Source organism: Oncorhynchus gorbuscha, linkage group LG02 (genome assembly GCF_021184085.1).
Source record: "Oncorhynchus gorbuscha isolate QuinsamMale2020 ecotype Even-year linkage group LG02, OgorEven_v1.0, whole genome shotgun sequence".
NCBI lineage: Eukaryota > Metazoa > Chordata > Actinopteri > Salmoniformes > Salmonidae > Oncorhynchus > Oncorhynchus gorbuscha.
The window spans coordinates 12,171,688-12,187,681 of NC_060174.1; the positions used below are offsets into that span (position 1 = coordinate 12,171,688).

The 15,994-nt window shown below is 45.4% G+C and overlaps 1 protein-coding gene across 2 annotated transcripts in view; it reads left to right on the top strand.

The window, feature by feature from the left end:
* LOC123997185 (dynamin-like 120 kDa protein, mitochondrial) overlaps nt 1–15,444 on the top strand; it is an 82,378-nt gene extending 66,934 nt beyond the window's left edge. For both annotated transcript variants that reach the window (XM_046301321.1, XM_046301331.1), the window contains 2 exons: nt 13,170–13,242; nt 13,647–15,444. In XM_046301321.1, the coding sequence (XP_046157277.1) occupies nt 13,170–13,234 (65 nt within the window). In that variant the 3' untranslated portion in view covers nt 13,235–13,242; nt 13,647–15,444. The remainder of the gene's footprint in view (nt 1–13,169; nt 13,243–13,646) is intronic.
* Nucleotides 15,445–15,994: the final 550 nt, after the last annotated feature.

The window sequence follows — 15,994 nt, forward strand, 5'->3', positions numbered from 1 at the left end:
TGCCAAAAGTGCTTTAACAAAGTACTGTGTAAAGTGGCTGAATACTTAGTTGAAGTCGGACGTTTACTTATACTTAGGTTGGAGTCATTAAAACTCATTTTTCAATCACTCCATAAATTTCTTGTTAACAAACTATAGTTTTGGCAAGTCGATTCGGACATCAACTTTGCATGACACGTACTTTTCCAACAATTGTTTACAGACAGATTATTTCACTTATAATTCACTGTATCACAATTCCAGTGGGTCAGAAGTTTACATGCACTAAGTTGACTGTGCCTTTAAACAGCTTGGAAAATTCCAGATAATGATGTCATAATGATAATGATGTCATGGTTCCTGATAGGCTAATTGACATTTAAGTCAATTGGAGGTGTACCTGTGGATGTTTTTCAAGGCCTACCTTCGAACTCAGTACCTCTTTGCTTCACATCGTGGGAAAATCAAAAGAAATCAGCCAAGACCTCAGAGACAGAATTGCAGGCCGCCACAAGTCTGGTTCATCCTTGGGAACAATTTCCAAATGCCTGAAGGTACCACGTTCATCTGTTCAAACAATAGTACGCAAGTATAAACACCATGGGACCACACAGCGTTCATACTGCTCAGGAAGGAGACGCTTTCTGTCTCCTAGAGATGAACGTACTTTGGTGCGAAAAGTGCAAATCAATCCCAGAACAACAGCAAAAAACCTTGTGAAGATGCTGGAGAAAACAGGTGCAAAGTATCTATCCACAGCAAAACAAGTCCTATATTGACATAACCTGAAAGGCCACTCAGCAAGGAACAAGCCACTGCTCCAAACCCGCCGTGATAAAGCCAGACTACGGTTTGCAACTGCACATGGGGACAAAGATTGTACTTTTTGGAGAAATGTCCTGATGAAACGGCAATAGAATTGTTTGGCCATAATGACCATCACGATGTTTGGAGGATAAAGGGGAGCAATTCACAAAATAGATGGCATCATGAGGAGGGGAAAGTATGTGGATATATTGAAGCAACATCTCAAGATATCAGTCCTGAAGTTAGCTTCTTTTAAAATCAAGCTTTCCCTGGTAACAGCAGAGAATCCCCCTTGGATCAAGAGCCTTGCTGTCTATTTGTTTGAGTGAGCAGCTAACTGTGACTAGCATTTTGTAGTTACTTGTATAATTCATGAGCTGGGGATGTCTGTCCTGCAAATAAATAGTTTAGGCCAGAGACTGTATAACATTTTTGCAGTGTGCTCATTAGCATTTAGTTAGCATTCTCTGAGATTTTACATGTACTTGTTAGCATTGATAACCTTTTGGATTACAGAGGCAGTGGGCGTTGGAAATAGCGCCCACCTTGTGTTCTGTGCTGTTATTATGAATATCCTGGGATGGCACATGGTCGGTATGACCATGTGACCATCTGGACCCGCCCAAGCCTAGTTTGCTATATAGAGGAATAGGATGCCATTTGAGACAAAATCCACAGGCTTAGAGCTCAATCAATCAATCAATCAATCAATCAATCGAATGTATTTATAAATCCCGTTTTACATCAGCCGATGTCCCAAAGTGCTGTACAGAAACCCAGCCTAAAACCCCAAACTGAAAGCAATGCACAGGTAGGAGCACGGTGGCTAGGAAAAACACCCTAGAAAGGCAGTAACCTAGGAAGAAACCTAGAGAGGGGTGGCCAGTCCTCTTCTGTCTGTGCCTGGTGGAGATTATAACAGAACATGGCCAAGATGTTCAAATGTTCATATATGACCAACAGGGTCAAATAATTATAATCACAGTGGTTGTTGAGGGTGCCACAGGTCAGCACCTCAGGAGTAAATGCCAGTTGGCTTTTCATAGCCAACCATTGAGTTAGAGACAGCAGGTGCGGTAGAGAGAGAGTCGAAAACAGCAGGTCCGGGACATGGTAGCACATCCGGTGAACAGGCCAGGGTTCCATAGCCGCAGGCCGAACAGTTGAAACTGGAGCAGAAGCACGACCAGGTAGACTGGGGACAGCAAAGAGTCATCAGGCCAGTTAGTCCTGAGGGGAGGGAGGAGGAACACACAAAAGACAGGAGAAATACTCCAGATATAACAGCCCCCCCCCCCCCCTCCGACACAAACTATTAATGACTGGAGGCTGAGACAGTTGTCGGGAGACACTGTGGCCCCATCTGACTATACCCCCAGACAGGGCCAAACAGGCAGAATATAACCCCACCCACTGCCAAAGCACAGTCCCCACACCACTAGAGGGATATCTTCAACCACCAACCTACAACCCTGAGACAAGGCTAAGTATAGCCCACAAAGATCTCCCCCCACGGCACGAACCCGAGGGTGGCGCCAAACCTCAACCCACTCAAGTGACGCACCCCTCCTAGGGACGGCATGTAAGAGCACCAGTAATCCAGTGACTCAGCCCCTGTAATAGGGTTAGAGGCAGAGAATCCCAGTGGAGAGAGGGGAACCGGCCAGGCAGAGACAGCAAGGGCGGTTCGTTGCTCCAGTGCCTTTCCGTTCACCTTCACACCCCTGGGCCAGACTACACTCAATTACTGAGTCTTCAATAAAGACTTAAAGGTGGAGACCGAGTCTGCGTCTCTCACATGGGTAGGCAGACCATTCCATAAAAATGGAGCTCTATAGGAGAAAGTCCTGCCTCCAGCTGTTTGCTAAGAAATTCTTGGGACAATAAGGAGGCCTGCGTCTTGTGACCGTAGCCTACGTGTAGGTATGTATGTCAGGACCAAATCAGAGAGATAGGTAGGAGCAAGTCCATGTAATGCGTTGTAGGTTAGCAGTAAAACCTTGAAATCAGCCCAAGCCTTAACACGAAGCCAGCGTAGAGAAGCTAACACTGGTGTACCATTACTGTTCACACACGAGGCTCCTGCTAGCTGTCCATCGCTCAGATAACCTGGACGAGGTTTTAGGAAAACCATACACTTCCTCCTTTACATTGTGAAAATAGAGCAGGGCTGTTTTAAGAGCTCTCTCTTGGTCTCTTCTGTTTCTCCGGTCAGGTTCAGCTTTTGAACAGATGCTGTTTCCCAGTAGGTGGGTTGCCAGGGCAACTCTTAGCTAATATGTAGATGATTTGTCATGTTTATTGCTGAATGGTTAAAGTTGGCTGGTCTTCTAATTGTGTATTAGATATTTCATCCAGACTTTCCCCCGTCTCCCGCTGTCCTAGATAAAGGCACATGTCAGTTTTCAGATAGAGTGAAACATACATTCAAACTCTATCATGTCATGAGGGAATTTTAGTTTGTGGTTTGCTGCTCCTGCACAATGGGATGTGTGTGTGGGCTCAGCACCAGCTAGAGGCCCGTATTTACCTGAGGGTGTTTAAGTGTTGGGTGTTCTTCTGGGGGGCTGATGTGCAGAGAATGATGTGTCGGTCGGCATCGGCCGTGCAATCTCTGTGGTTTGTGAGGTTGTTTGGGATCAGCGCTGTGCCTAATGGGATGTAGTGACATGCAGGCTTTAGGGTATGTCCCGAGTCGGACCGCCAGATTCATCCTTGTCTGATAGAAGACATGGAGACTGAGACAGGTGTGGCTTTACCAGAGTGGGACCCTGGTTTAATTTGGAATTGACATCACAGGTGATTCAGTTCAGTCTGTCTATGTCTGTCCCTGTATGTTTGCATGCCTGTCTATGTCTGTCCCTGTATGTTTGCATGCCTGTCTATGTCTGTCCCTGTATGTTTGCATGCCTGTCTATGTCTGTCCCTGTGTGTTTGCATGCCTGTCTATGTCTGTCCCTGTGTGTTTGCATGCCTGTCTATGTCTGTCCCTGTATGTTTGCATGACTGTCTATGTCTGTCCCTGTGTGTTTGCATGACTATCTATGTCTGTCCCTGTGTGTTTGCATGCCTGTCTATGTCTGTCCCTGTATGTTTGCATGCCTGTCTATGTCTGTCCCTGTGTGTTTGCATGCCTGTCTATGTCTGTCCCTGTATGTTTGCATGCCTGTCTATGTCTGTCCCTGTATGTTTGCATGCCTGTCTATGTCTGTCCCTGTATGTTTGCATATCTGTCTGTTTTTCTGCCTGTGTGTTTGCCTGTGTGTGTGTGTGTTTGCCTGCCTGTGTGTTTGCCTGCCTGTGTGTTTGCCTGCCTGTGTGTTTGCCTGCCTGTGTGTTTGCCTGCCTGTGTGTTTGCCTGCCTGTGTGTTTGCCTGTGTGTGTGTTTGCCTGCCTGTGTGTTTGCCTGTGTGTGTGTGTGTTTGCCTGCCTGCCTGCCTATGTGCGTGACTGCGGCGTGCACACCCTGAGTTCATTAGTGGAAAGTCCACACACCTGTGGCTCTGAGGGATTTTGACAGCGACTATATTTTAAACACTCTGTCATCCCGAGGCCGACGTTACCCATAGGATTGAATGACTAGGATACTTAACTGGCTCTCTGAGGTTTACCATGACTTACTACAACCCCCCCCCCAAATCAACTCACAATTTACATAGACATTTTCTGAATTTACAACCTGAGTATCTTGCACAGCTTTAACTGTATAAAGACGACATTACTTGTCAGTGAAGTCCCCCCCCCCCCCAAAACAAAATGTTGTATTGGCTCATTTTTCGTAAGTCTCTCTCTGGTTAGCCCTACTCCTCTCCTCTCTCTGGTTAGCCCTACTCCTCTCCTCTCTCTGGTTAGCCCTACTCCTCTCCTCTCTGGTTAGCCCTACTCCTCTCCTCTCTCTGGTTAGGCCTACTCCTCTCCTCTCTCTCGTTAGGCCTACTCCTCTCCTCTCTCTCGTTAGGCCTACTCCTCTCCTCTCTCTGGTTAGGCCTACTCCTCTCCTCTCTCTGGTTAGGCCTACTCCTCTCCTCTCTCTGGTTAGGCCTACTCCTCTCCTCTCTCTGGTTAGGCCTACTCCTCTCCTCTCTCTGGTTAGGCCTACTCCTCTGCTCTCTGGTTAGCCCTACTCCTCTCCTCTCTGGTTAGCCCTACTCCTCTCCTCTCTGGTTAGGCCTACTCCTCTCCTCTCTCTGGTTAGGCCTACTCCTCTCCTCTCTCTGGTTAGGCCTACTCCTCTCCTCTCTCTGGTTAGCCCTACTCCTCTCCTCTCTCTGGTTAGCCCTACTCCTCTCCTCTCTCTCGTTAGGCCTACTCCTCTCCTCTCTCTCGTTAGGCCTACTCCTCTCCTCTCTCTCGTTAGGCCTACTCCTCTCCTCTCTCTGGATAGCCCTACTCCTCTCCTCTCTCTGGTTAGGCCTACTCCTCTCCTCTCTCTGGTTAGGCCTACTCCTCTCCTCTCTCTGGTTAGGCCTACTCCTCTCCTCTCTCTGGTTAGCCCTACTCCTCTCCTCTCTCTGGTTAGCCCTACTCCTCTCCTCTCTCTTGTTAGGCCTACTCCTCTCCTCTCTCTCGTTAGGCCTACTCCTCTCCTCTCTCTCGTTAGGCCTACTCCTCTCCTCTCTCTCGTTAGGCCTACTCCTCTCCTCTCTCTGGTTAGGCCTACTCCTCTCCTCTCTCTGGTTAGGCCTACTCCTCTCCTCTCTCTCGTTAGGCCTACTCCTCTCCTCTCTCTCGTTAGGCCTACTCCTCTCCTCTCTCTCGTTAGGCCTACTCCTCTCCTCTCTCTGGTTAGCCCTACTCCTCTCTCTGTTTAGACCTACTCCTCTCCTCTCTCTGGTTAGACCTACTCCTCTCCTCTCTCTGGTTAGGCCCAGGAGACTACACAACACATCCTGCCCAGGAGACTACACAACACCTGGCGTAACTACCCAGGGGACTACACAACACCTGGCGTAACTACCCAGGGGACTACACAACACCTGGCGTAACTACCCAGGGGACTACACAACACCTGGCGTAACTACCCAGGGGACTACACAACACCTGGCGTAACTACCCAGGGGACTACACAACACCTGGCGTAACTACCCAGGGGACTACACAACACCTGGCGTAACTACCCAGGGGACTACACAACACCTGGCGTAACTACCCAGGGGACTACACAACACCTGGCGTAACTACCCAGGAGACTACACAACACCTGGCGTAACTACCCAGGGGACTACACAACACCTGGCGTAACCACCCAGGGGACTACACAACACCTGGCGTAACTACCCAGGAGACTACACAACATCTGACGCTTTCACGTGTTGTTTTCCCCACTCTGCTTTTTTGTTTAGTCTGGCCCATGTGACCCCAGGTTGAACCTGTGCAGTCCCAGGGCTCGACTTCTTGGTTCTGTTCTCCTCATGCATCTGGTTTCTAGATAAGACCCCCAGAGCCAGCTGTGATTCATGGCTTTGCCACTGATGGGCGTTTTGCCCACAAGATCCTCAGTTTCTACATCCGCCTCCCGCGTCCCTGCCTTTTTATAGCATGTTAACATACGGATTCAGAGACAAATCCAGTGACAAGGCCATGCGTCCTCTTATGTTTTTTTACTTTAAAGATGGCTTTTCAGTTGGGACAGGATCATGCAGACGTACAAGGATCCCGTCTCGACTGTAACCTTGCTGGTGACAGAAGTTGAATGTAAAAATGTGTTTCTGAATCATGACAGTTTGGTACGGGAGCCTCGTCCTGACCAGGCGCTGAACTCAGTCCTGTCTTCAGAGTTGGCTGATGGACTGGAGCACCATACAGAAAAAACTGCTGTTTGTCTTGGCACCAAATGTTAGCCACTGAAACGCTGTCTTGGCACCAAATGTCAGCCACTGAAACTCTGTCTTGGCACCAAATGTCAGCCACTGAAACTCTGTCTTGGCACCAAATGTCAGCCACTGAAACTCTGTCTTGGCACCAAATGTCAGCCACTGAAACTCTGTCTTGGCACCAAATGTCAGCCACTGAAACTCTGTCTTGGCACCAAATGTCAGCCACTGAAACTCTGTCTTGGCACCAAATGTCAGCCACTGAAACTCTGTCTTGGCACCAAATGTCAGCCACTGAAACTCTGTCTTGGCACCAAATGTTGCCACTGAAACTCTTCCGTTGACACTTTATAAAACAGTCTCCCATTTCTAACGGTTGCCTCTCTCCTTTCACATCAAACTCCAGAGAGGAGAGGAGTATCCTCAATATTTAAAGAGATTAAGGTCTCTCCCTCACAGCGTGCTATACGACCCTCTCTCACAGCGTGCCCTACGACCCTCTCTCACAGCGTGCCCTACGACCCTCTCTCACAGCGTGCTATACGACCCTCTCTCACAGCGTGCTATACGACCCTCTCTCACAGCGTGCTATACGACCCTCTCTCACAGCGTGCCCTACGACCCTCTCTCACAGCGTGCCCTACGACCCTCTCTCACAGCGTGCCCTACGACCCTCTCTCACAGCGTGCCCTACGACCCTCTCTCACAGTGTGCTATACGACCCTCTCTCACAGCGTGCTATACGACCCTCTCTCACAGCGTGCTATACGACCCTCTCTCACAGCGTGCCCTACGACCCTCTCTCACAGCGTGCTATACGACCCTCTCTCACAGCGTGCTATACGACCCTCTCTCACAGCGTGCCATACGACCCTCTCTCACAGCGTGCCCTACGACCCTCTCTCACAGCGTGCCCTACGACCCTCTCTCACAGCGTGCCCTACGACCCTCTCTCACAGCGTGCCCTACGACCCTCTCTCACAGCGTGCCCTACGGCCCTCTCTCACAGCGTGCTATACGACCCTCTCTCACAGCCTGCCCTACGACCCTCTCTCACAGCGTGCTATACGACCCTCTCTCACCTTCTTTCTACTCTCTTTCCATCTGTATGGAGCGGTTGTTCCATCACGGCCACACTGTTTCACAGTCTAATTACAGGTCAATTAAAAGCTTTTCCCTCAGTCCCTTCTGCAGTTCCTGCTCTGTCCACTGAAGGCTTTACAGTCTTACGGCGCAGATGAGTGGGAGTGAAAGAGACCTATCATTTCCTGTGGAGATCAGCCGAAAGAGGGACCTGAAATAAGGGATTTCAAAGGATTATGGGAATATTCATGACCAGATAAAAGGGGGGGCAGCTGAATGGCAGTGTCTTGGGGCTCATCTCTTAGGTAAACAGGAGCCTAAATGGAGTTTTTCGATCCCTCTGAGGCAACAGGTAGCGAACAGCGACTCTGTCCACTTTGTGTGTTGCGTTTCCGCGCGTCCTGAAAGAAAAGCTGTTTATGTCCCTTGTCGCCTTGTGGGACAAACAGATGGCAGAGGAGAAAACAATCTGTTTCGCACCATCACTAACCAGAATATTAGATTTTTGTTTTTGTGCATCCCTTCGCTTTTCCCTTCATGATGACAGGGGCATAATTTTAACGCTGTTATAAATGAATGGCTTTAAATGAATGGCGTAACATTTTGCCTATCAAATTCTGATCTAAATGGAGAGATGTGAACTGTAAAATGTACTTCAGTTAAGGTTCGTTCGTGTGTCGTCTCCTCCGTGGTTGACATGATGCAGTAAGTGGTCCACATCGAGCAATTTAACCACCATTTTTTTTATTTCAGCTGGCTTTGAAATAACTGCTAGGCCTACTCTCTAGGAGTTTGGACTTAATGCTGATAGGGGGAATTTGTGGAATGATTTGGAAAATGGTAGTTGAGGATATTATTTTCTGCAACAGAGGCACTGAGTTTGAAGGGAGGCCTTGAAATACATCCACAGGTACACCTCCAATTGATTCGAATGATGTCAATTAGTCTATCAGAAGCTTCTAATGCCATGACATCATTTTATGGCATTTTTTCAAGCTGTTTAAAGGCATAGTCAACTTTGTGTGTATGTAAACCTCTGACCCACTGGAATTGTGATACAGTGAAATAATCTGTCTGTAAACAATTGTTGGAAAAATTACTTGTGTCATGCACAAAGTAGATGTCCTATCCGACTTGCCAAAACTATAGTTTAACAATAAATTTGTGGAGTGAATGAAAAGCAAGTTTAAAAATAAATTTAAAAAGTTTTAATGACTCCAACCTAAGTGCATGTAAACTTCCGACTTCAACTGTATGTCTGGCGCAAACCCAACACCTCTCATCACCCTGGGAACACCATCCCCACAGTGACACGTGGTGGCAGCATCGTTCTGTGGGATGTTTTTCATCAGCAGAGACTTGCAAACTGTTCAGAATTGAAGGAATGATGGATGCCACTAAATACAGGGAAATTCTTGAGGGAAACCAGTTTCTGTCTTCCAGAGATTTGATACTGGGACAGAGGTTCACCTTCCAGCATGACAATGACCTTAAGCATACTGCTAAAGCAACCCTCAAGTGGTTTAAGGGTTAACATTTAAATGTCTTGGGATGGCCTAGTCAAAGCCCAGACCTCAACCCAATTGAGAATCTGTTCTATGACTTAGATTGTTGTACACCAGCGGAACCCATCCGACTTAAAGGAGCTGGAGCAGTTTTGCCTTGAATGGGCAAAGATCCCAGTATCTAGATGTGCCAAGCTTATAGAGACATACCCCAAGAGACTTGCAGCTGTAATTGCCACAAAAGGTGGCTCTACAAGATATTGACTTTGGGGGGGATGAATAGTTTTGCACGTTTGTTAGTTTTTTTGTCTTATTTCTTGTTTCACGATTAAAACGATTTTGCATCTTCAAAGTGGTAGGCATGTTGTGTAAATCAAATGATACAAATCCCCCAAAAATCTATTTTAATTCCAGGTTTTAAGGCAACAAAATAGGAAAAATGTCAAGGGGATAAATACTTTTGCAAGCCACTATACATCAATCAGGGTTTAGACCAGGGCGCAGTACTGTTACTGTAACCACAATAGTTGTAAATTATATTGTCAATGCTTTAGATACCTAAATGAATTGTGCTGCCTCGTTTTGTTGACTTGTCAAAGGCTTTTGACACCATTTGATCATTCTGTTTCATTGAGTAAGTTGTCCTCAGTAGGCCTGAGCACTGATGCCTGTATGTGGTTTCGGAACTATCTCTGTAATATAACTCTATTGTGACAGAGGGGGGTCAAATCTGAATTCCTTGATGTGCATAAAGGGATACCCGAGGGTTCGATTCAGGGGCCACTATTGTTTACACTGTATATAAATAACATTGGAAATACTGTTATTAAAAAAATATATATATATATGTTTATGCTGATCAAACAGTGTTGTACTCTGTTGCACCATTTGTGAACCAAGCCTTTTCACATTTGCAATGTGATTTCCATGCGTTGCAGAAGTCACACTTGGATCTTTAGTTAGTTCTTAATGCAAACAAAACAAAATACATGCTATAGGTCCCATAACTTAGACATATTTGACCTTTTAAATTACTTGCCTGAACGGAACACATTGAATGAGTTCCCTCTTCTAAATATCTTGGTATGTGGCTAGATGATATATTGGGGTTTAAAACGCACGTTTCTGAGGTGGTAAGGAAATTGAAGATCAAGATAAACTGTTGTTTTGCTAATAAAAGGAAGTCGTCCAGGCCACTTATGTCTGTTTTAGATTCCAGGGATATTATCATAATGCATGTAGCAGCATCTACACTTTAACCACTAGATGCTGTTTTCCATTATGCCCTTGGATTCATTACTGGTGATGGTTTTAGAACTCACCATTGTGTATTGTATTATCAAAAAGTGGGTTGGGCCTCTGTATCTAAGAAGAGAGCAGCGTTCTCTTTGGTTTATTTACAAAGCACTCCTGCAGAGACTTCCTATGTATCTGACAACACTGGTCAAGGTCACAACAACAGCGTACGGTACAAGAGCACAACACTGGTCAAGGTCACAACAACAGCGTACGGTACAAGAGCACAACACTGGTCAAGGTCACAACAACAGCGTACGGTACAAGAGCACAACACTGGTCAAGGTCACAACAACAGCGTACGGTACAAGAGCACAACATTGTGTAGTGCTAGAGGTTCCAAGGTTGTTATGCTCCATAGATGTGAAATGTGTTGCGGTGGAAGCTCAGGCTTGAATACCTGTTGCCCTTTAGAGAATTTATAACATTTAGTGGGCAATCCTCTAAGTGAAGATTGGGTTTGTTTTGTGATTGAGTATTTTATTGTGTTGCTGTTTGTATGCAGGGCTGATTTTGAAAAGACTGTTAAAATAAAGGTTCATATTATAAAAAAAGAAAGGAACTGTACACAGTAGCTCTTCTATAAATGGCACATCTAGGCTCCGCTGAGCTTTGAAGGCGAGCCAGGGGTTTTCCCTTGGCTTGTTTTGATATGACAGAGATGTCCCTCCCTCCTTCATGGGTCTGGGACAGATAGATGTTGCTATTGACTCAATTTGAGTTATGTTTTGCGTTCGGTGCCCGACCCACTCTACTTCCCCCGGTATGTGTGCTCCTTAACTTGTTTTGCGCCCTGTGGTTGGGTAGAGAGTTCTAGAGTGGGACTCCAGCCGGGTTAGGTTTCAGCCCCAACGCACCTGCCGTGATGGTGTCACCGTGCCCTCTTTCCAAGCCCTAATGCCACCAGTACGCGTTGGAATCACCCCATGTGCCTCTGTGTTAAAGTATCAAAGACTGGGTGGAACCGTGTCACCGTGCCCTCTTTCCCAGCCCTAATGCCACCAGTACGCGTTGGAATCACCCCATGTGCCTCTGTGTTAAAGTATCAAAGACTGGGGGAATTTATTTGTGTGTGTGTGTGTCGAGAGAGGGAGGAGGGGAAAGGTGTTTTTCTACCACTCTTCTGCTGTTTTTCATGGCTTAGATGTGTGTGTTGGTCATAGTGATTTCTCAGCACTTTTAGTGTCATATTTCAGGACTCTGAGGTGTGTGTGTACTTAGACTGCCGTGTGACTTTCATCTTTCAGAAAGGGATACATCTACACCCGTGCCCCCCACCAAAGGGTCTTGCACCAGACCCTCTCTTTAGGATAAGGTTACCCTCTAAATGCAGCTCCCACCGTCGTGTTGAAATGGACACTTAAAGGAGCACTACACTTTTTTACAGCTTGATGTGTTAGATGATTCCTCATAATGTTTTTTGTTAACATGCTCACATGCCTCTGACTTCCATTGACTGTTAGCTTGTGGTGGCTAAGATTAGCTGAAGTGGCTGTTTTTTAAAGAACTGAACCATGGATTACAGTTCCCCTTGGCCCATAGACTACTTTCAGGGTGAAGAACCATCTAACGTCAAACTGTGACCTACTCCTTTTTAAAACACTGTTGGTCTGCTAAACCGCTATGATTTATCGAGCCGTAGAAATCAAGGAGTCTTCTGGTTTTGAAGCTTTCAGACCTTTTGTGTCTTAAGTTTTTTGTTTTGTTGTCAAAAGCATTTGAAGATTCTCTTCTGATAATATCTCTCCTCAGAGTTTTTTGTTTGTGCTTGGGGCAGCTCCAGTTGGATTAGTCTACTGGAATAGAGTGAGACGGAGAGACGGGGCAGCTGGCACTGCTAGTCCCCTATAGGCCTCTTTTTCTAATTTGCTAAGACTTACTCTTGCCATTTGTTTATTCAGCGATTTTTAAAGACTCTTTGTAACTGCAGGCCATCGTGTGGCAGTACATGTTGTACGGACGGATTTCTCCTCAGAACACCATCTCGGACAAAAGGACCCAAACGGTGGGACGCGGTGACTCAACTTTTCTTCAGTGTGTTTTCCCTTTCATGTGGAATAATGTTATGGTATCTCCCATCCATTAGTTAGACATATGCCTGGAGGGACATGTCATGGTTTTTTTTTGGGGGGGGGGGGGTCTTTCATGTGGTGTGGGTGTGTGAGGTATGGTCAACAACTCCCCTCTTCAATAGAATATTTCACTTAAGTGGGAGTTTGATTTAGGTTTGACGATTGTCAGTGGGGACTGTCTGCTGATTAGCTGACACAAGAGGTGGCAGAACAATGGCCTGTGACACGTCTGTTATTCTGCTAGTGAATACATACAGAATGTCAGGTCATTGGTTTCACACTCGTTCTAAGAAAGTATGCCACAGGATATTTCTTGTGTATATATTTCTTGTGTATATATTTCTTGTGTATATATTTCTTGTGTGCAGTTGTAGTTGGAAGGCCACGGTCACAACAGGAGGACGTAGAGTCTGAGAAACGTCAAGTAGTCTTGGGTCTCGCAGGTGGAAACACAATAGAATAGGCCTGTTTAGCCAACTCAACCAACTTGCATGACAACAGTGGTTTCCTGGGTTGAACTGTATCAATTGAGGCATCTTGGATGCTCTCCATATCTACTGTTTTTGTTTTGCAAAGACTCAACTAACCCCCATCCTCTCTTTCCTCCTCTGCAGAGAAGGTCCGTGAGATTCAGGAGAAACTTGAAGCCTTCATAGAAGCTCTTCACGAGGAGAAGTAGAGCACCAGGTATCTGCCTTCAAGCATCTCACATGCTGCAGTACATAGACTATTAGTGAGCAGTGTTGTACAGAAATGTCTCTAATATAAATATATATGTGTAAGCATTTCACTGTGTACACCTGTTGTATTCGGCACATCCGACAAATATAATTAGAATTTGATTTGAATACATAAATACACATACAAATACAAATACACTACCGTTTCAGCTGTTTCCAGCTACAATGGTAATTTACAACATTAACAATGTCTACACTGTATTTCTGAACAATTTGATGGTATTTTAATGGACAAAAAAATTGATTTTCTTTCAAAAACAAGGACATTTCTAAGTCACTCCAAACTTTTGAGTGTGTGTGTGATATAGATATAGATATACAGTAATTCATCTCACCATTTCTCCTCGGCAGAAACCAATGGATCACAGAAGCATTGTACTGATCAAAGAAGACTAATTCCTCCCTCTGTAAATGACTGAACCCCCCCCAGTGACGCCCAACTGTTGCTCCTAGTTTTTTTTTCTGCAAGTGGAGTTTATCGGATGGAGCCCTTAACACTGAGGAGGATCAGGTTATCAGTGTTGCTGAGCAGATAGCACTTCCTCTGCTCAGAGTGGGCACCATGCTTTATAGGCCCATGATGAGTACACCAGACATGTCCTCTTCACACAGGAATCCAACTACTGTCTCCGGGCTTTTTTGCTCTGCATTTTTTGCAGAGAAAACTAAGAGCGAAGGGGGTGGACAAAATTGAAGTTACACACCTCGTGACTGACTGACGGATCGACCTCATGTCGTCTTCCTCTCTCTCTCATTGCTCCCTCGTTTCTAATAAATGAGGCGGTTGTGAAGGTTTTCTCTCTCAGTGCCAACTTCCTTTGTTTGGGAATGTCTTTAATCGGCTTGAGCACCTGTCAGAAGTTGTCCCAAATTGCACTGGTCAAAAGTAGTGCACTGTGGAGGGAATAGGATGCCATTTGGGACACACCCAGAATGTCTGCTGGTGACCAGGTGAGTCAGACGTGGTGTGTGTGAAGGGTGATGGGAACCACCCTCCTCTCTGTAGATTGACTAGCTGTAAACAAGGGGTTGAATTAACGCCTGTTGGGTTGAAGCCATTCTCCTGCCTATTGTTAGCACTCATTCCACTTAGGACTTAATGTGAATTCATTTCAGTTATCCCAGCGGCTAGCTTTAAGCCAGCTCTACACGTGCGTCACGAACCGTACAGGTACAGGCCTCAGCTACTAACCCTCACTTGCACAACAGTCAACCTCCATCCTCCTAAAACTAGAATATATGAACAGTGGATAGAATATTCCACACTAGTTGTAACAAAGATAATATAATATAGATTGGATTTCTTATTTCAGGCAAGCAGAGTTAATTTGAGAGTTATGTCTGCTATTGATAGGCAGCGCGCAATGCCCCACTATGTACCACTCTCTCTGCCCTACTGTGTGTGCACCTCATCATCACAAGGGTTTATATTATGGCATTTCATTTCACTGTTGGACGAAACGGCCCCTACTATCTTTGTTCTGGGTGAAGATCCAGTGTTGGACTAGAATCTAGTTCAACCTGCAGTGGATGGAACCACATTGTCCAATCACGTTGGGGGAAAGATGCTAGTTGTATTCAAACGTGGTTTGAGCTGCACAGGCATCTTTGGGTTCTTGGTACATTCATTCCTTTCACTTGTTCTGCTTCTTCATGCTCCTCTGCCTCTAGGTCACACTGTCTGACTTGCTGGTCTCTCCTGAGGGACCTTTTTCTCTCTCTGCTCTACTCCATCTATCCATGTTTTATTTATTTTTGATCCTCTCTCAAGCCCTCTATCTTCTATACTTTCCGTCTCCTATTTCACCCCCCCCACTCTTTGTTCCCGGCTCTAAAGAGTGGAATGAAATGGTGACTGGTATACTTAACCCCGGTCCTTCATATGTGTATATGGGTTAATACCGTAGATGGTGTACATGTAAAGTTAATACCAATCATGAATCCGTTATTGCTTATGGGATGAATGTCAGAGTGTGATGCTCTTGTAACAAGATATCCATCGGTTGGTTCAACACCTACAGTTCTCTTTGATGTTATAGAATGTAATGTTTGCATGGTATACCCCATCAGATGTGCTTTATTTATTACAAATTTGTTTGTTTAAAAAAGTGAAAATAAAATTGATGTTAATAAAAATGTAATTTTCCAAGAAGTTGTTTCTGTTTTATGTCAATGGCGTTTGTCTTTTAAAATGTTTTTTATTTATTTTAACTTTATTTAACCAGGTAGGCCAGTTGAGAACAAGTTCTCACATACAACTGCTACCTGGCCAAGATAAAGCAAAGCAGTGCGACTAGAACAACACAGAGTTACACATGGAGTAAACAAACGTACAGTCAATAATACAATAGAAACATCTGTATACAGTGTGTGCAAATGAAGTAAGGAGGTAAGGCAATAAATAGGCCAATAGTGGCGACGTAATTACAATTTAGCAATTAACACAAGTTAATTAACACTATATGTGCAGATGAGTATTTGCAAGTAGAAATACTGGTGTGCAAAAGAACAGAAAAAAAATATGAGGATGAGGTAGGTAGTTGGTTCGATAGGCTATTTACAGATGGACTATGTACAGCTGCAGTGGTCGATAAGCTGCTCCTACAGCTGACTTTAACGTTGGTGAGGGAGACACAAGTCTCCAACTAGAGCGATTTTTGCAATTCGTTCCAGTCATTGGCAGCAGAGAACTGGAAGGA